This window comes from Neoarius graeffei, chromosome 16 (genome assembly GCF_027579695.1).
Source record: "Neoarius graeffei isolate fNeoGra1 chromosome 16, fNeoGra1.pri, whole genome shotgun sequence".
NCBI lineage: Eukaryota > Metazoa > Chordata > Actinopteri > Siluriformes > Ariidae > Neoarius > Neoarius graeffei.
Genome location: NC_083584.1, coordinates 5,940,151 through 5,960,692, shown reverse-complemented (window position 1 = coordinate 5,960,692; position 20,542 = coordinate 5,940,151). Strand labels below are relative to the sequence as shown.

The 20,542-nt window shown below is 45.8% G+C and overlaps 2 protein-coding genes across 2 annotated transcripts in view; one reads left to right on the top strand and one right to left on the bottom strand.

Moving 5' to 3' along the window:
* The window catches only part of ptpn2b (protein tyrosine phosphatase non-receptor type 2b), a 33,450-nt gene extending 28,893 nt beyond the window's left edge, over nucleotides 1-4,557 (top strand). The window contains exon 10 of the mRNA XM_060942413.1: nucleotides 3,999-4,557. Coding sequence (XP_060798396.1) covers nucleotides 3,999-4,023 — 25 coding nt within the window. The 3' untranslated portion in view covers nucleotides 4,024-4,557. The remainder of the gene's footprint in view (nucleotides 1-3,998) is intronic.
* Nucleotides 4,558-5,714: 1,157 nt separating this feature from the next.
* On the bottom strand, nucleotides 5,715-19,840 carry psmg2 (proteasome (prosome, macropain) assembly chaperone 2). Its single transcript, XM_060942414.1, has 7 exons — nucleotides 19,664-19,840; nucleotides 9,368-9,539; nucleotides 8,617-8,675; nucleotides 7,958-8,076; nucleotides 6,657-6,848; nucleotides 6,435-6,555; nucleotides 5,715-6,218 (listed from the first exon to the last, which is right to left on the bottom strand). The coding sequence occupies exons 1-7, from the start codon at nucleotides 19,718-19,720 to the stop codon at nucleotides 6,138-6,140; spliced, it is 801 nt and encodes a 266-aa protein (XP_060798397.1). The 5' UTR covers nucleotides 19,721-19,840; the 3' UTR covers nucleotides 5,715-6,137.
* Between the last annotated feature and the right edge of the window lie 702 nt (nucleotides 19,841-20,542).

Below are 20,542 nucleotides of genomic sequence, written 5' to 3'. Positions count from 1 at the left end.
ATGGTGAAGGAGCTTCCTAAGGTTCTCCGAGAACAATTATAAAACATCGCTCACTCAGATGGAGAAAGCTGCCAGAGCGACAGCAAAGACTTTAAAGGTTCCGCAGGCGGAAAGTTCACGGGACCACAACTTCGAATATTCAAATAGTCCTTAAAATATATATTTTTTTAAAATCAAACCATTATTATGACTATCATCTTGCCTTTAAAAGATTTTCCCTTGTTTTAACCAGCACCAAGGCGCCTGGTAGTAAGTGATGCGTTACTATCACCAGAAGGTGGCGGTATTGTACATAAAGTTGGTTATCAGCCGCTATTAATCAACAGAAGAAGAGTGTATTAGTCGTAAGTGTGAGATGAGACGCTGCTGTACGAGCTGAGGAAATGTGCAAAGCTAATCAGAAAGTTGTGTGGAACGCCAATAAACGGAAATGAGGTGTAGTGAAAACTCCGCCAGGTAAAGATTATTGAACAATCAGAAACGAACCGCACCACAATCATCTGTGTTTCTACATTTCGCACTAAACTGCTCTGCCAAATGAGCACAGAGTCCTATTTTACCGTTTTTTAGACGAACGTTGCGTGTGATCCACAGTGAAGCGTGGTGGTGGGAGCATCGGGACATGGAGCTGCTTCTCTGCAAACAGTTACACAGAAAAGCGTTTGAAGGAAATAAGCCCCGCTCCCCTGTACATGTTCACACTATGGTCCTTGGATCCTGTCTGTGATAAAATAATAGAATTAGAGTACAGCTTATGGTCCGTGATTATAATGACGTGGAGTTGCTCTTTAACAGTCGTGATTTATTAGCATTAGCATTTATCAGCTTCAGTGTGCAGAGTCTTGGTGCAAAGCGCAGTTTGAGAACGCAGGGTTGTGTTAGCGGAGTGTGTTTGTGTGTAATCTCATGTGTGACGCTGCACTTTCACTGCTGACCCCACAGGATGAGCGCATGACTGCGATACCCGCTTCGTTTCTTTTGTTTACTTTATTTAATTTTGTGTTTATTAGCAGCGCTGGCTTTAACAGGCAAATGCGTGATCATGACGTCCTTCATGACGTCACGGCAAGTGTTTCAGAGCTTTACATATAAAATAATCGTACACACGTCCCACTCGGGGATCATATTCTCATCATCACTGACAGCCTGAACGAGCTGCCGGCGTCCGGGGTCGTTAGAAAAGACGCTGTGGGAACCTGTGTGTTAAATTTATGACGTGTGAACATGAGAGGAAAGTTTAGTGTCAATTTCACGATTAAAAAAAAAAACAGAAATGAGCAGAAAACTGTAAAAGACTCCTCCCGCTTTGAGGGCGTGGTCTCTACAATGCTCGTGTATCACACTGTAGACATAAAATCAGCCGGTTACTGATCTGCCGTAGCAGCTGGCTGTAACGCTGATCGCTCATCACGGACTCGCACGTGGACGACTTCACTGTTCCTCCGACCCGAGTGGCGTCATCAGGGCCGCTCCGTGTGTTCCTCAAACCAAACCACAGTCCAGACTGGTTAAAGGTGCGTTCTCTAACAGCTCGCTCTCAGGAACGTTGAAAGGAAAACCACAGGGAAATGTTTCTGTAACATTCCTGGAAGGAGTCTCCAGTGGAAATTTCCAACAAGTTTTCCCGAAGCTGTCGGACAGATGGGTTTACACTTCTCTGCGGTTTCTCGGTAATATGATACAAAGAATAAACACACACACACACACAGGGGATGTGCTGATGGAGGAAAATAATCCAGGGCGGGGTTTTAACGGTGACTCACACGGCTGCGCTACACTGGAGATTTTGCTCACAAGCTGCTTTTTGATCAACAGGGAACGGGTTCTGGAACCGGCTCTGTTCCGGATTCTTTATTGCCAGCTTGCGAACCAGCCCACGTTTTGATCAGAACCATTGTAATCAAGGATGTCGTGAACGGAAGGCGTGGGACGATACACAGCAGTAGTAGCAAGATGGCGGAGCGCATTAATTACCTCCGAGCTTTTATTCTGTTTTTATCTGAAGATGCTTCCTTTTCCGTTGCGTGCTCTCCGCTTCCTCTCCAAACTAATGACACGCCCACTGATGTCATCACTGTTCACACTGGAAATACTAGCTACGTTTTGGTTCCAACTGGGAATCAACTTTTTCAGGATCCAAACCAATTTATTTTTGGTCGAAATGCTCTGAACAGGTCAAAATTTGATGTGAGAACTAGAACAGAACCCGTTCCCTACTGGTGGAAAAGGAACGACTGGTGAAAATGTGTCTGCGCTCGGCACCACTGATCCCACCATGCACTTCCCTCTGGAGCGGGTGTGGCTAAAAAAAAAAAAAAAAGACTGACACTGACTGACGGAGACCCACATAAACACAAACGAGCGCTCCGACCCGAGCCACAGTCCTGTTCTACATGTTTTGAATGAACCCTTTATCACTGTACCAGTGAAATTGACCATCAACCTGTCCTTACATGCATACACACAATTGACAGAGGGGGAGTAGACAGGACAGGGATAAAAGAAAAGAAAATCACAGAGTAACACGAAGAGAGGGGAGGAGAAAAACGCAACCCCCACCCTATGCTCCTGTGGGGAGTACAGTGTGGGAACATTAAAAAACCTCAGCACATAAGCACAAAATAACACAAGTACACTTTACAACATAAACACAGGACTAGAAGGGGGGGAAGGGGGGGCGATCAGGGGAGGAGGTAGAGGTAGCCCAGCGCAAGCAAGCAGCTGTCCGCTCCTGCAGCCATGAGGGCGCTGGTCACCCACCCGCTTGTCACACTGGGGGTGAAAGCGGCGACTGCGGGAAGTGGGAGGAGGAATGCGAGGAATGCGAGAGCGTCTCACAGCAGTGACCTTCAGGGGGAGGAGTTGTCCCAGCAACGGCCTTGGCTGAGGCTGGTGCTGTCTCAGGGAGCCGAAAGCAGATAAGATTGGGATTGTTTGGTCTTGGGGCGAGCAGACACGTTTTTGCACATCCACTCTGTCTGTTCATTTCTGTCCATTTTGTCCAATTTGGTCTCCAGTCTGTTTTCTTTGCAAAGCCGAAAGCTTCTCCATGATGTCATCCATGTTGCGGTTCAAGTTCTGAATATCCACAGTCTGAGTGCTGACAGCTTTGCCCACCGCTTCAATCATGTCGGGCAGCTTTGTGGGGCTTTGAACAGCTGTCACCGTTGTCTGATTTCCTCGATAAACCAGGGCAATGCCTAATCCAATCAGCAAAAGTCCTGTAATCATGGTTCCGAATAGGCAGATGTCCTCAATGTCCTTCACAGAAAACGTTCCGGCAGGACAGACGGGTTCCCCCGAACCCAGGCTTCTCGTCGAGAAAACTGTCAATTTCGTTAGGAGACCAGTTTATCAATTCCATGATTTTTTTTCTGTTTATCTGAACAGTCAGCAGGAAAAATAAACAGATTATCGCACCTTTAAACACGTCAGGAACGTGGCGTATTTACACAGATTACTGTGGAGATGAGCCAGACTTCTGGACACGCCCTTTTGTTGAAGCATGTCGTTTGCTTCTTGTAACCATGAGGCTAATGTTGCTAACAGGTAACGGAAACATAACGGCCTCCAGATCATTATGACTTCTGTGAAATCTATAAAGACAGACTGAAGTACAAATTCAGAGTTAAAACCGTCTCGGGGTCGAATCACGCCTCCATTCTGGTATCACACGCTGGTAAGGGGCGTGGCCTTAGGACGATACTTATACTTCAGAAGATAGATATACAGTTTACATCATCGTTTATTCTACTATTTTATGAACCTGTTTGTGTGTAAACACCATCACTGAGAAACTTTTTTTTTTAAGGTGTACAGTTTGCACCGTGTTAAACTGTTGGCTAGAAGTAGCTTCCGTTCCGTGTTCGCTACGTTAGCCTCACAACGCCAGAAACGTCTCGATTGGGGACATTATGAGCTTTTTTATTTCATTTTTCTAAAATAAAACCACAATCATGAAATGAATCTAAAGTTTTACTTGTGGTTTCTGTTTCCAGAGCGAGAACGACCAGCGACACTTAACGCCTCGGCAACCGCTGCAGGGATCTCCAGACCATAATACTCCTCTGCACTGTTTACAGCATGGACTCTCTGAGGAGCGAGTGTGTCCTCCCTCTCTCTCTCTCTCTCTCTCTCTCACACACACACCAGCAGAGCGGCGCTGGACTCGAGCGCACCGCCTTGACTTTGATCTCAGTTTCAGTTTTAATTCTACACATCTGAAGTTGTAGTTCTATGCATCACTGATTTGTAACATCCTATTTTTCTTAGACAACTGTGTTATTTCTGAAATTCTCTATTTTTTATATCAGAGACGACTTTGGAGCTTCGCTCGTGTCCGAGACCTGCTGTGCTTGTAGAGGTACCGCGGTACGGCAGAATTAAACAAAACTATTTTTGATAAGACGACGCGTTCGCTTTAAAGAGGAACGACAGGAAAAAAAGTCTTACGAATTTTCTCGAGTGAAATAAAACGCTGCATTGTCTTTAGTTTGTGTATCAGTGAGCGGCGCTGTCGTCCCATTGTATTAAAGCTCCACTTTTTTACAAAATAAACGTCTCGGCGGAGTTACTCAATGGGGGTGGGGTATGCAAATGAGCATGTACATTTTGTCTTATTGTGTACCACAATCCACGTCTACATTTCAACACGGGCGAGCGCGCACACACACACACACACACCTACCTCCCTCTAGGGCTGTTCTTTTAAAAATGACCATTTTAATTATTCTAAATATTTGAATGGATTTGCATATTAATGTGTATATGTTTAGCTACACAGTGTTTAAATTACACCAACTTTTTTTTTTTTTTTAAGAAAAGCAAACGCCAAAATCATAATTTTGTTGACATTTACGTTCCTTAACACAAAAATCTGACCAAATTCACATTATTCACTATATATGCTCCCTACATAGTGCACTCTGTACCTCAACAGTTTATTTTATTTTATGGAAAAATAAATGCACCATTTTATTCAAAGCTGTTCATTTCAGCCCAAAAACCTTTTAGGATCCATCATTTCAGTGGCTGAGCATTAAAGTTTTAAACATTAGTGTGTTTTACATTTAAATATGTAAATCTTTAAAAGTGTTGAAATGGTGAGTGAAAGTGATGCACGGCTGTGGGACGTGTTTTAAAGTGCGTGTGTGATTTAAAATTTTGGACAACGGCCTGACAGATTGATGTATGGTGTAATATGATGGGGGGCTTTCTGTCTGAACGTGATCTTTTTAGCTTCGGCGTGAAGCCGAGAGCTGCTGGGAAGACAGGTGGAAGTGCAGAAAAAAAAAATTAATATCCAACTGAAAGACAGCTGTTGCTATGGAGATGTTAACGTGTAAACAGACGCGAGTGGAAATTAGGTTTCGTTTGTCTGAACTGGTTTCAGCCGAGAGGAGAGTCTGGGACGGAGCTTCTACATTTGAGTTTTCTGGTCACATGATGAGAACGCTGATTGACAACGAACCAGATACAGGTTTGTTACAAAGCAGCGCCACTGGAGACTCCTTCCGTCCCTCCGAGTCCCTGTGAGTGAGCTGTTACTATAGAAACCATAACGTATCAGAAGGAGCTCATTAACGCAGTATTAATGTGTGTGCGCTGCTGTTGATTAATTCTCCAACACCTTCTGAGCCAGCGTTAACCACAGGATTGGACGATAAAAGGTTTTTGATTATTAACACACGACTGAGTTCACGTTTGCTCAGAGATCACGTGGTGTTCAGGTGTTTATTTGTAACTGGCAGAACTCGAGCTGTAAGTCTTTTCCAGCAACGTTTACAACAGACAGCGAACAGATCGTCATCCTGAGCAATCAGACATTTTACACTAAAACATTAACAATAACAGAATTTGGCAAAGGTTTACGTTTTAAAGATGTTTTGCCTGTAACACCAGTTGTGTGTCAAAAATTACAGTCAACACTTCCCCTGAACTGCATTATGGGATACATGTGATGCTGAAAAAATTATCCAGTGACTCCGTCTACTTCCTGAATGAACTGAAGAGACGGAGCAGTTTGGAATAACATGAATATTGTGTGAGGGAGAAACAAAAACACACACAGAGTCCAGACTTCAGTGATGGTTCAGAAAAGTGTCCTGTCGTCATCGTCTCCGGTGTCTGAGCGAAGTTCAGAAGATCGTGGGAGGAACACCGCTTCCAAACAGCAGCCTCCAGGACGACGGGATTCTCCACGGAACAGAACCCTGAACCTGAGACACGAATCACAACCCTCACCCCATCATCATCATCATCATCATCTCTAATGAACTAAAGTGAAAGCTGAGAAATAATTAAATACATTAAAGCGTCCAAGTAAACAAATAATGTTCTGTCTCTGCACACAAGAGCTTCCAGAAAAACTCCATCCCATAATTAACTAACTGTGATATACAGTAATATAAATATCCACACACTGAGGCACTGACCGGTTTGTCCAGCAGGTGGAGCCAGTCGTTGAGGTGATTGAGGAGTGTGAAGGCGTCAGGGACGTTGTCTCCCTCAGAGCAGAACAGCAGCAGCACCACCATGGACACGTTCTCACTACAGCTAAAGACAACACACACACGTCTCAACTCCTCAATCACAGTCCTTCTGTTAATATTCAATGTTTACGACACACAGAGTCAGACGGAGATGAGGATCAGCACCAGTCGCTGTAGAGCGCTTTAGTGACGCCTCCTCCCGGGATGTAGAGACACTGCGTGTGTGAATCAGTAATTCCAGGGAAAGCGCTCACTCTCTCCATCTCCCTCCATCCCAAACTCTGCAGCGTCTCCTCCGTCTCCATCCCCTTCGTGTCCCCCTGCAGAGCTGGCGTGAGCAGGTATCTCAGAGGAGAGCTGATTCACCACAGCAACCAGGAGGAAAAAAAAATCATTATTAAAAGGCAAATCATTTGCACCATTTTGGTCAAAATGCTTCTTTAATGAAGACGGATATTTAACAGTTATTCCACGAAATCAAGTCGTACAAGAGCCGACGAGGCGCGTAGCACCGAAACATACAACGAGATTGAGTGGAATAACCTTTACTCTATCCACATTCACTGGATTTTGAGAAATAGAACATTTTTATTTTTTGCAGATTTGATAAATAAAAACTTTATTCAAAACATCTGATAAAATCATTTCCACTTAGAATATAAACAAACCAGTGAAACGACAGGAGCGATCTGTGACAAATGCGATAATAATAATTGAAAAATAATTAAAAAAAAGTTCTTACCATCAAATCCTTCCATTCCATATTTTGTTGCTTTTTTTATTTTTTGGGTTTTGTTTCTGAGTAGTTTTTATTTCGTCCTCAGTTGGTTCAGCAGCATGCTCCACCATTTTGTTTTATTCTACTCACAGTATTTTAGCGGATATCCTAGTAGTAGAGTAGCCAATCAGAGCGTGCAATTGCTCATATCCAGGGAATGTGGATAGAATAAATTGAAATATTAAGAGAATGAGTCTGTCCTTAAAGAACCTTCTTAATTTACAATTATTCACCAAAGTCGAGGTTATTATTCACTGAGCCTGAGGCGGATAATAGTTTTAGTAATAAATACACAGGTGACTATTAAATAAAAAAAAAGGTCTTCAAAATCTTCATGTACAGTAAATGTAATAACTTTGCAGCGCAGACTTGTGTCACTTCTCTACACCAAGTCACATAAAACACTTTGTTTTGAAATCACTGGGATTTATTTGAATCCCGCCTTCCCTTTGAATAGTTTCAGACCAAACTTCGGAGCATCTTTAGTGCTTTTAGGAGCAGCGTTTTCTTTCATCATCTGTAATTCTTCACTTACCGTGACGAAACGATCAGCCGCCATTTTGCCAAGTCACTCGAGATGATGATCAAGAAATAGTCTGAATCTCTCAACCAATCAGCACGCACAATTTTCTATAGTCACCTGTGTATTTATACAACTAACAGATATAATGCACGGTCTGGTTTGTACCTGAGGAGCTGCTGGTCGTCTCGCTGGTGGGCGTGGCAGCTGGACAGCAGCACCGTTCTGGAAAACCCACTAGTCTTAATCCAGGACACCAGAATCTTCCGGAAAGATTTCGTCTTCGTCTGAAACAGAAACGTCAAAGTAAAGTACGATTCAGGGACACCATCGTCATTATCGTTAATATTATTTTCCAGCGTGGAGGGGAGGAGGGGCAATCGTTTCACTACAATTTATATCCCAACTTTTTATTCTTTATTTTTTAAACTTGATCACAATCTTTGGCCCAGTTTGCATTAAATAAACATTTAAAATTCAGATTCAAGTCTCAACCAATCAGCAGTCAAAAAATGATTTGGGCCCCGCCCACCCCTAAGATGAATCTGAATGTGAAATTCGTTTTCCTGCTAAAATTTATTCGAATTGCGTCCATTTTAAAATATGTTAAAAAAAAAGTGCAACGTAAATCATCTGTCCTGAAGATAAAGTTCCAGCTTCACCTCGGACTGTTAAAGCACCAACACTGGAGACTCCTTCCAGAAACGGTAAACACTTCTCCTTACAGAAAACTAAATCACATCAACATTTACACGTTTTTAATCTGTTCCTATAGAAACAGTAACGTATTAGAACCAGTATGATGTGAGTGCAGGGATTAGACTGACCGGCACAATGGGCGTACGTATCTGCAGCACGGCCAACTGCAAATCACTGCGGCAGTAAACTACAGAGGAAAAAAAAACAAACAAACAAAAAACCTTAGGTTGCTAAATAACTGTTTATTACACACAAAAAAACCACCCCTACTACATGGACACTGTAAAGCATTATTTCATACCCTATGTAGTGTACACTATATAGGGTCTGTATAGGGAGGCATCATTTTATAGAGTATGTGTGATGTAGTGCAGGTAATCTCCTTCTGGCTGAAGCAGTGCGATTTCACGAGCTGCATCCTAAATGACTCTCTACTGAGCAGTTAGTGCACTAAACAGGGTGTAGTGCCCATCATTTAAAACCCTATATAAGGCACTTAGAGGTGCGCAGTTCCAAATAGCTCCCTATTTGCTACATGAGTTCACTATGTCGGGCACAAAGTAACTCACAGGTAACTATGGAGCTGTACATTTCCTGTTGTATGAAGTGATTATGACATGCACTTCTATTTATTTTCTATTCAATTCTTATCCATTTTTTCTAATTTATTATTACAGTCCATTCTATCTTCTGTCTTTTTCCCCATTTTATCTTCTCTTTCACTGCATTCCACCCAAGTCCATTTTATTCTAGTCAGTTTTTAATTCAGTCCAATAATATTCACTTTAATTCCATTCTGTTTTCTATTCTCTCCATCACCCTGAGTTTTGGTGTCCAGCCCTGTGACCTCGGCGTGATTAGCGAGTGATGTGATCTGACCTTCAGCGTTGGTGCTGAGCAGAGCCGCGTCATCCTCACCACTGCTGTATGGATTATTTCCTGCCATGGGGATCAGGCAGTCCGTGTGGAAGTGTCCAACTCTCACCATGTCCAGTGTGGAGATGATCAGATCTGCGGCCAGCTGTCCCACGTTCCCCACCGAAACCGCGGGCTGAAACACAATTACACCACCGTTACTACATTACACCCCCACACACAGCGGGCTCACCACCGTCACCACCCCCACCCCCACACAGCGGGCTCACCACCGTCACCACCCCCACCCCCCCACACACACAGCGGGCTCACCACCGTCACCCCCCACACACACCAGTGGTTGCGTTAGACTTTTTCATTGTCCGTCATTTTGACGGACAGGATCGTAAAAATTCCGTCATTGTCTATTATCTGTCATTTTATTTTAACTTTTAAATGACAATGTATATAGGCTATAAATGCTATATATTTAATAACTTGTGTTTTCATGGACTCATTTTCATTTAAAAATTAATTCACAGAACAAGCTTGTATTATTTAATCATTTATTTATGTATTTATGATGCAAAAAGATGAACAGAGATTCTGATGTTCGGTCACTTGTGAACCCATTTTCCCTCCGCTAAAAACATTGCGGCTGTTGAGCCTTAACGGGCATATGAACAATGTTATTTTACAACGCAACAAGACAATTGCAGTTAAAATATGAACTACAACGGTTTAAGTGACAATCTAATCTGACCTGTTTGCGTGAGCTCAAACCTTCCTTCTGGCCCGCATGGATTTAAATTGGCAGCTCGCTTGTGCATAATCAAAGTCGTCAATGGAGACTGCTGCCGAGGCAATTGTCATTAAATTTTGCGTCTTTGCCTCGGACAGACGACTTCTCATTGACGTTTTAATTTTATTCTGAAGGCTGAACCCGCGCTCTGCTGCGGCACTGGAGACTGGAATAACCAGCGCCACTTCAGCCAAAGGTCTGCTCAAGTCGGGAAACATTTCTCCCAGGGAAGCGATCAGAAGCCGGCAAGAGCCTCTGAAAGTTGGATTTCCCGACCCTGCTAGTCCTCTCTTCATAGGGAGGAAATCCTGCAGCATGCGGTCTTTCTGCACCAGTGGTGCAGCTGCACCCCGCGGTGACCCGTAGTGGGCTGACACGGAAGGTCTTAAATAAAACGAAGTTATGTTTAAATGTTAGTTTGTCTACCCGTGCTCTCATTAAAATGATAGTTTAGCAGATATTCGAGCAGTGATGTTCCTAAGCTTGCTGGGGAAGAATACAATAAATCGACATTTGTTTCATTTTAAAAACAAGAAAACAGCTAGCCTAAATGAGCGCTATTGCATTAAGACGTACAGGCAGGGAAACGACACACACAACCCAATGCATCTCTTTTTTTAATAGCAAAAATGACGCGTCTTCTGCAGAGAAGGGAAACATTAATACACCTCACTGTGCTAGTGGTTAGAAAAGTGAGAGCGCGGTCAGGAGCGCGATGGGCGGAACAGCCTTGCGCAGTGGCTACAGTGTATACATGATGCACTGAACATCAAGACACCGCAACGTCGGCTCAGATTGAAAGTGACGGCAGTGAAGACTATGTATACTGTATGTAAGAAAACTCTGCCACAACTTGCCAATCATTTCAATTGTGTGTTTCATTATGTTTTATTATTGTTATTATTAGGCTATTATTGTTATTGGTAATGGTAACGGTAAACATCCGTCAAAATGACCGACGGCCTTCAGATTTTTCCGTCATAGCTAAAAAAAAAAATCCGTCAATGACGGACAATTGTCGGTTAACGCGACCTATGCCACACACACACACGGCAGGCTCACCGTCACCCCACACACACACACACACACAGCGGGCTCACCACCGTCACCCCCCCCCACACACACACAGTGAGCTCACCACCGTCACCCCCCCCCCCACACACACAGTGAGCTCACCACCGTCACCCCCCCCCCACACACACAGTGAGCTCACCACCGTCACCCCCCCCCACACACACACAGTGAGCTCACCACCGTCACCCCCCCCCCCACACACACAGTGAGCTCACCACCGTCACCCCCCCCCACACACACACAGTGAGCTCACCACCGTCACCCCCCCCCCCACACACACAGTGAGCTCACCACCGTCACCCCCCCACACACACACAGTGAGCTCACCACCGTCACCCCCCCACACACACACAGTGAGCTCACCACCGTCACCCCACACACACACACACACACAGTGAGCTCACCACCGTCACCCCACACACACACACACACACACACACACACACACACACACACACAGTGAGCTCACCCAGGGTGTCTACAGGTTTGTCCAAGTTAAATTTAAGACTTTTACGACCATGTTCCAAAAAAAATTAAGACCAAATCTAGTCACGCAAAAACGTACTCTTTTGAAAAAAAAAAAAAAACTATATAAATTTAATGTAACTTATTGTTCTTGTAAACATTCACCAGAAAACACTATTCTAGTAGAAGTACTTCATTTCTTTTCCTTGACAGGCATTCACACACTCAGAACACAATATAAGGATAAACTTGTAACTATGTGACAATCAGAATGCAGTCACAACGTTTGAATCCAAGGCCATCCTTAAAAAAAAATCCGTTTCCTGTCCACCGGGTGAGCAAAAAAATTTTCAGTCGGGAGGGAGGGATTTTTTTTTAATGGATGTATAAGAAATCGCAGTGCTGTGTTTGCTTTTTCTTTCAGTACTTTTTTATTACAAAAGCAGACACATTTAATAAAATGACGGTTTAATCAACTGAAACTTGTACAAAAACTTTAAGTTAGCATTTTAAATGCTGACTGCAACATTTGCAAAACTTTTACAAAGGTACTTAAAATGTCCGACACACGGACTTTTTGTAGTTCTAAATCGAGCGTTAGGCCGAGTTCGGATGAAATTACACTATTAAAATGATCACTGAATGATTTGTTTTTCTGAATCTTTACTATTTTGTTGTTCGCTAGAATACCATTTTGCGATTTCACACTTAAGCGAATGTTTGAAAACTCCGGATCTCCTTCCTTCATGGTGGCTGCCATTTTTTTGTGCCGCACGGCGCATGCGCAGAGCTGATTCGACAGGGCTTTCCACAAGCACCGGCTGCCGGCCATACAGCCGACTACACAATTAAGTCCAGCCGGCTACTTTAATGACTATTATTTTTGTAGCCCACAGGCTCTAAATATTAATTTTCGATTTTAATAAAATTAAATGTTTATCTAACGGACTGACAATAATGTCAAACTGAACCGCACTCATTTAAGTTGTGATTCGCGCTGTTTGTACCGATAATAACCACAAATTCCCCGCCGACTTCGCTGATCAAGGGAGAGTAACTCATCCGCGGCCCCGACATGCGGTGTGTGTGCGCGCGCACTCGGCGGAGGCAGTAGTGTGTCGGGGCCGTCGGAGGCGACATCAGAGGGAACAGAAGCAGAGATAACGCTTATTTTGTCACCGGTAAACCAGTCTTCTCTCGTTCAATTACGTGCTGGCATCAAAAGACACCGTTGGTTGTAAATGAAACCAAACTGAGTCGTTGGAGTGTATTTGCAACAGGGCTTTGAACCAGAATTTTTTTCCTATTGGTTCGTTCCGAACAGAAACGGAATTTTAACGTTTCCGGTTTTGGATTCCACCATTAAATAGACGTTCCCGAACCGGTTAGAACAAAAAAATTTCGTTCCCGGAACGGTTAATTACGTTCCCTGTCAGCTGTTTAACAAATGGCTATAAAATTATGTCTCTGTCTCATCCAGCTTAAGCCAAATGTAGGCTAATTTTATTACAACCTTCATTAAATAAGACAAGAAATAATTCAAAACAATTATTATTTCAAATGTTGGCGATTTGGATTCTCAGTATGTCTTCCCACCTACACAAACAGAAAAAGTGCCAAAAATGAAAGATAATTCGTTTAGTGTGTTACCAAAGGCTAGTCAGGCCCTATACAGGGCTTTCCACAAGCGCCGGCTGCGGCCATACAGCCGGCACACAATTAAGTCCAGCCGGCTACTTTAATGACTATTATTTTTGTAGCCCACAGGTTCTAAATATTAATTTTCGATTTTAATAAAATTAAATGTTTATCTAACGGACTGACAATAATGTCAAACTGAACCGCACTCATTTAAGTTGTGATTCGCGCTGTTTGTACCGATAATAACCACAAATTTCCCGCCGACTTCGCTGATCCGCGGCCCCGACATGCGGTGTGCGCGTGCTCGGCAGAGGCAGTAGTGTGCGCGCGCACTCGGCGGAGTTTATTTTGTGTTTAACACCCCCCCGGCTGGCTACTTATTTGTCATGGCTGGCTAGTATGAGCCTTAGTGGAAAGCCCTGTATGCATTGATAGGCTAACAGAGGTTAACGTCATTTAATGTTCGCAAGCCTCTCATTAACGTGGACAAATATATTGATATCGTGTTTGAAATTGACGTTTTTGAATAATGATAGACTGCAATATTTACCTCTTATTTAAGATGTGGAGACGTGATAGTAGTCCACCCTCCCACTCTCTCCATTCAGTCAGCGAACGTCACACAGGAAGTGAACCCCAGCGGGTCATAGAAACTTGTGCAGGAGAAGAATGACTTTTTTTATTTGTAGGCTACGGAAACTTTGAGGAACGAAATAAAAACCAGTATTAACCGGTTACCATTATTTTTAATAAGCGTTTCTGTTCCGGAACATAAAAAATAATAAAGTTTCTGGTTTCGTTTCTGTTCCATGTGAAATAGAAAAAGTTCCCGGTTTTCGTTCCTTGAACTGGTTCAAAGCCCTGATTTGCATACACAAATGGAGAAATGTTCACCGAGTGTGTAATTGTGTAGCCACCACCGCAGACTGTTGTCGTTGTTAATTCATAGCATGCTCAGCTGCGTGAATCTGTCATGCACCGAAAATAAGAGATTTACAAGCCAGGAACGCCTCATGATGCAATACGCAAGAAAAGAAAGATGATTTACTGCCATTTTACTTTGTATTTGAGTAAAGTGAATAAATAAATGGTCTGTGGAAAATACATTTAATCCTGGGAACTGCGTGCACAGGAGTTTATTATTAGTGATGCAGTGCTATGCATTGCAAACTATTGACTTCCATATAGGGAGCAAAGCACAGCAAACTCTTGTTCTTCCGTTTTTCATCTTCTGTACAAATTCCGATTTCGAATAACCCAATAACCGTACATCGCACACAGACAAACAATACATCAAAACGTGCGGCTCGATCGGACTCACTATGCTATTACTTTGTTCAGCATTCTATGATTTTTTTCGCGACGTAGTTGCGAAAAAAATCACACAAAATTTCCCATTCATTTTCTATGGAATTAATTGAAAAAAATCGCACATTTTCAATGTTTTTCAAACATCCGCTGCTCTGGCATGCTTTCACCTAGAGACATGATTCAAACTTTAAAACGGAGACAAACTTCTCCTGTGTGGATCTGGCATTCAACTTTTTTGCTAGGTTCTATACTTTTTGATCAGTCACAGATCAAACACCATGAGCAAATCTGGAGAAATTCAGACTTTATAATGGGTGTCTATTGCGTTACACACCAGTGGGGCTCAGGAGTATATGCCGCTTTTCCACTACAAACGCGGCTGAGCCGTGCCGTGCCGAGTCGAGCTGAGTCGGGCTGAGCGGGGCTGTTGGAGTTGCATTTCGACTACAACCGCGCTGAACCGTGCTGGCTGGAAGTGGGTGGACACATTGGGTGGAGTTAGCGAAAGTGGGTGGACGTCATGTGATGTCGTTAAGCAGCGCAAACAGTGACATCAGTGACAGTGGCGGAACAAGTCAGAGCCGGGCCGGGGGCGGGGCAAATGACCGGGCATTTTATTAAAGCTTATCATAACATCATTTTAGGCTACAAAATGTCCGCAACTGCGGTGTTTACCAATTTCAACACTACCGGGTGCAACTATATGTTATTTAGTACATCAAGTCCTTCAAACGAACATGTAACTCAGAAACAAAAAACATTAGGATACTGTACATGGCTCATAATAAAACATCAATAGCGCACATTATTTGAAGGGCATACGAATGAGCGCTCAGAGGTTGCAACGGTGACAGGAAGAGTCAGAAATAAAAGGAGGGCGGTGCAAACCTCACTGAATGCACTGTGTTTACCAATTTCAACACTATGGGGTGCACATTAGTCCTTCAAACGAACATGTAACTCAGAAACAAAAAAACATTAGGCGACATACTGTACATGGCTCATAATAAAACATCAATAGCCTACTGCGCGCATTATTTGAAGGGCATACGGCGAGCCTTGCGCTCCGCGAACTCGTCCACGATGCTCTGTCTGTCACTGATTCAGTGAGCTTTTAAGCAGTAGTCTCACGACCCGAATAGTAAACAATAAACATGGAGGACATGGAGTCGTTAGTGTTGCTGGTCTTGGTGCTGTGGCTTGTTGTCACCTACAACGCCAACAGATACTGGCAAGAGCGTATAGATGAGGCGAGGCGCATAAGGCTTCAGAAATTCTCGTAATTCGTAATTATTCTTCTTCCGGGTTTGCGGTGTTTACAGATCCCAGCGCGCTCGCGGGGCGTGTGTGGGCATGTGAGGACACGCCTCCTCACCAATCAGTGCACAGGGGAGTGTCTGCTCACGCCCCCAGCCTCAGTCGGCACGGTTTGGCTCGCTTCAGCCCCACTCCAAAACGGTGCGAGTTTTAGGGGCTAAGCAGGGCTGAAACGAGCTGAGTCGTGCTGGTTTTTGGTAGTCGAAATGCGAGCCGTGTCGGGCTGAAGTGAGCTGAAGCGAGCTGAAAAAGGGTAGTGGAAAAGGGCCATTAGAGTGTAGGCAGCTTGAAAAAAAAAAAAGCTCTAACTTTCTCATTTAAACTGTGTTTTCAGCCACAATTTTCACTCTACACACAATTTTCTCAAAAGTAGTAGTCACACTTGTCTTGATTCACACAATGTATCTACCTGAGCGATAGGATTTACAGTTTTTGAATGAGAAGCCTGAAAGTAAGGAGAGGACAGCCGCGCTGCCCCATAGACTCCCATTATAAACCTGGCAGCGCTTTGACTGCAAAATCAGAAAAGTCACTTGTTTTTAACTCGCTCTATTGTCCACATTTTTTATACTAGGGACAAAAAACTTACATCAATGTGTTCATGGGAGCCTTGTAGCGCTCAATGTGAAAGAATTTTGTGAATAGCTCCTGTCATTTCCGTGTAAATCAGCGTTGTTCAAGGAGAGGGAACTCTGAGAAAAAGCGCTCTCTGCTTGTCATATTGTCTTTTCCCTGCACCTGCACCGTTACCAAGGCGACGAGCTCCACTCAGGGAGCAGAGAGGGGCGGGGCTCCACTCAGGGAGCAGAGAGGGGCGGGGCTGCTCTCTCTCTCAAACGATAGGACACAACAGATCAGGCACTGAGTGGTTGTCAAGCACACGTGTGTCTAGCAACCGGTGGATTCAGAGCCTGCGCGGTATAATTGTGAGCATCAAAAACGATTAAACTTTTTCCCCATCCAAAGTGTACCACATTTTAACGATATGACTGAGTAAAATCTCCATAAATTTAAGATTGAAAATTTAAGACCATGGGGTTTGAAATTTAAGACAATTTAAGACTTTTTAATGGCCTTATTTTAGGAAAATTAAATTTAAGACTTTTTAAGACTTTTTAAGGACCCGCGGCCACCCTGCTCACCACCGTCACCCCCCCCACACACACAGTGGGCTCACCACCGTCACCCCACACACACACACACAGTGGGCTCACCACCGTCACCCCACACACACACACAGTGGGCTCACCACCGTCACCCCACACACACACACACAGTGGGCTCACCACCGTCACCCCACACACACACACACAGTGGACTCACCACCGTCACCCCACACACACACACACACACACACACACACACAGTGGGCTCACCACCGTCACCCCACACACACACACACACACACACAGTGGGCTCACCACCGTCACCCCACACACACACACACACACACACACAGTGGGCTCACCACCGTCACCCCACACACACACACACACACACACACACAGTGGGCTCACCACCGTCACCCCACACACACACACACACACAGTGGACTCACCACCGTCACCCCACACACACACACACACAGTGGACTCACCACCGTCACCCCACACACACACACACAGTGGGCTCACCACCATCACCCCCCCCCCACACACACAGTGAGCTCACCACCGTCACCCCCCCCACACACACACACAGTGAGCTCACCACCGTCACCCCCCCCACACACACAGTAGGCTCACCACCGTCACCCCCCCACACACACACACACACAGTGGGCTCACCACCGTCACCCCCCCTCACACACACACACACAGTGGGCTCACCACCGTCACCCCCCCTCACACACACACACACAGTGGGCTCACCACCGTCACCCCCCCCCCCACACACACACAGTGGGCTCACCACCGTCACCCCCCCACACACACAGTGGGCTCACCACCGTCACCCCCCCCCACACACACACAGTGGGCTCACCACCGTCAACCCCCCCCCACACACACACACACACAGACAGTGGGCTCACCACCGTCACCCCACACACACACACACACACACAGTGGACTCACCACCGTCACCCCACACACACACACACAGTGGGCTCACCACCATCACCCCCCCCCCACACACACAGTGGGCTCACCACCGTCACCCCCCCCACACACACACACACACAGTGAGCTCACCACCGTCACCCCCCCCCACACACACAGTAGGCTCACCACCGTCACCCCCCCCACACACACACAGTAGGCTCACCACCGTCACCCCCCCCCACACACACACACAGTGGGCTCACCACCGTCACCCCCCCTCACACACACACACACACACACAGTGGGCTCACCACCATCACCCCCCCCACACACACACACAGTGGGCTCACCACCATCACCCCCCCCCACACACACACACAGTGGGCTCACCACCGTCACCCCCCCACACACACAGTGGGCTCACCACCGTCAACCCCCCCCCCACACACAGTGGGCTCACCACCGTCACCCCCCCCCACACACACAGTGGGCTCACCACCGTCAACCCCCCCCCCACACACAGTGGGCTCACCACCGTCACCCCCCACACACACACACACAGTGGGCTCACCACTGTCACCCCCCCCCCCCCCCCACACACACACACACACACACACACAGTGGGCTCACCACCGTCACCCCCCCACACACACAGTGGGCTCACCACCGTCAACCCCACACACACACACACACACAGACAGTGGGCTCACCACCGTCAACCCCACACACACAGACAGTGGGCTCACCACCGTCAACCCCACACACACACAGTGGGCTCACCACCGTCACCCCCCACACACACAGTGGGCTCACCACCGTCCCCCCCCCACACACAGTGGGCTCACCACCGTCAACCCCCCCCCCCACACACAGTGGGCTCACCACCGTCACCCCCCCCACACACACACACACAGTGGGCTCACCACTGTCACCCCCCCCCCCCCCCCACACACACACACACAGTGGGCTCACCACCGTCACCCCCCACACACACAGTGGGCTCACCACCGTCCCCCCCCCCACACACAGTGGGCTCACCACCGTCAACCCCCCCCCCACACACAGTGGGCTCACCACCGTCACCCCCCCCCCACACACACACACAGTGGGCTCACCACTGTCACCCCCCCCCCCCCACACACACACACACACAGTGGGCTCACCACCGTCACCCCCCCCACACACACAGTGGGCTCACCACCGTCAACCCCACACACACACACACACACAGACAGTGGGCTCACCACCGTCAACCCCACACACACAGACAGTGGGCTCACCACCGTCAACCCCACACACACACAGTGGGCTCACCACCGTCACCCCCCACACACACAGTGGGCTCACCACCGTCCCCCCCCCACACACAGTGGGCTCACCACCGTCACCCCCCCCACACACAGTGGGCTCACCACCGTCACCCCCCCCACACACAGTGGGCTCACCACCGTCACCCCCCCACACAGTGGGCTCACCACCGTCACCCCCCCACACAGTGGGCTCACCACCGTCACCCCCCCCCCCCCACACACACACACACACAGTGGGCTCACCACCGTCACCCCCCCACCACACACACACACAGTGAGCTCACCACCGTCACACACACACAGAGCTCCCTGCAGATGAATTCCAACACCACGCGTATTTATTTCTGCTGAAACTCACCGTAATTAAAGTAAAGCCTTTAAAACACAGCTCTCGCTCTGCCGACCGCACAAACATGGCTATTAATCTCTTTATTTACTGTTAAATAATAAACTCGGAGCAGAAACACTCAAGAAATTACAGCTGGCGTGTTTTAGTTTCACATTTAAACGCGGAATCACTGCTGAGTCTCACAGAAAGACCCCGTCACTGGTGAAGGTCGGCCTTCTGTCTGCCTGATCAAAAATATTAATCCGGAAAAAATCTATATAAAACATAGAAACTTACCTTTTACAAACAATAATACATAAACATTAGTATAAATACTTAGTTCAATAATCGAGGGGAGATGTGTGTAGAAAGGTTTATTTTACAGATTGGTTAGAATTCAGAACAGGCATTTGGCTTTGATGGACCGGAAAGAGGTGAAAGCGATATAACAAAATTAAAGTATCCGCTTCACATTCATCATGTTTAATTCACCTTAGATATAAAACACAACATATTTTGGGATTATTAAGGGAAAAAAAAACAAAAAAATTACAAAATTTACAATTTACAGAATAAAAATTAAACAGTATTTCAGACTCATTAATATGATTCAACATCCTGAGATTTTAAAGTTGACTCAGATTTGAAGCAGGTGTCAAAATGTTCCAAATATAGAGTCACCTTTACACCTTCCTTCCTTTCTAGATAGACTGGTACCAAAATTCAAAAAAGTGCTTATTTAAGGAGTTAAAGGCATTTTTGAGACAAAGTCGGCAAACAGTCTTATTTTGTCAATTTGGGTGTGCCGAATTCAAATCTGCAATATGCCGAGCTCTATCTGACCTCTGTTGACCTCTAGAGGTCATTGAACTTTGGGCCTGTAAATGTCTCAGCTGAACCCAGTTTCTC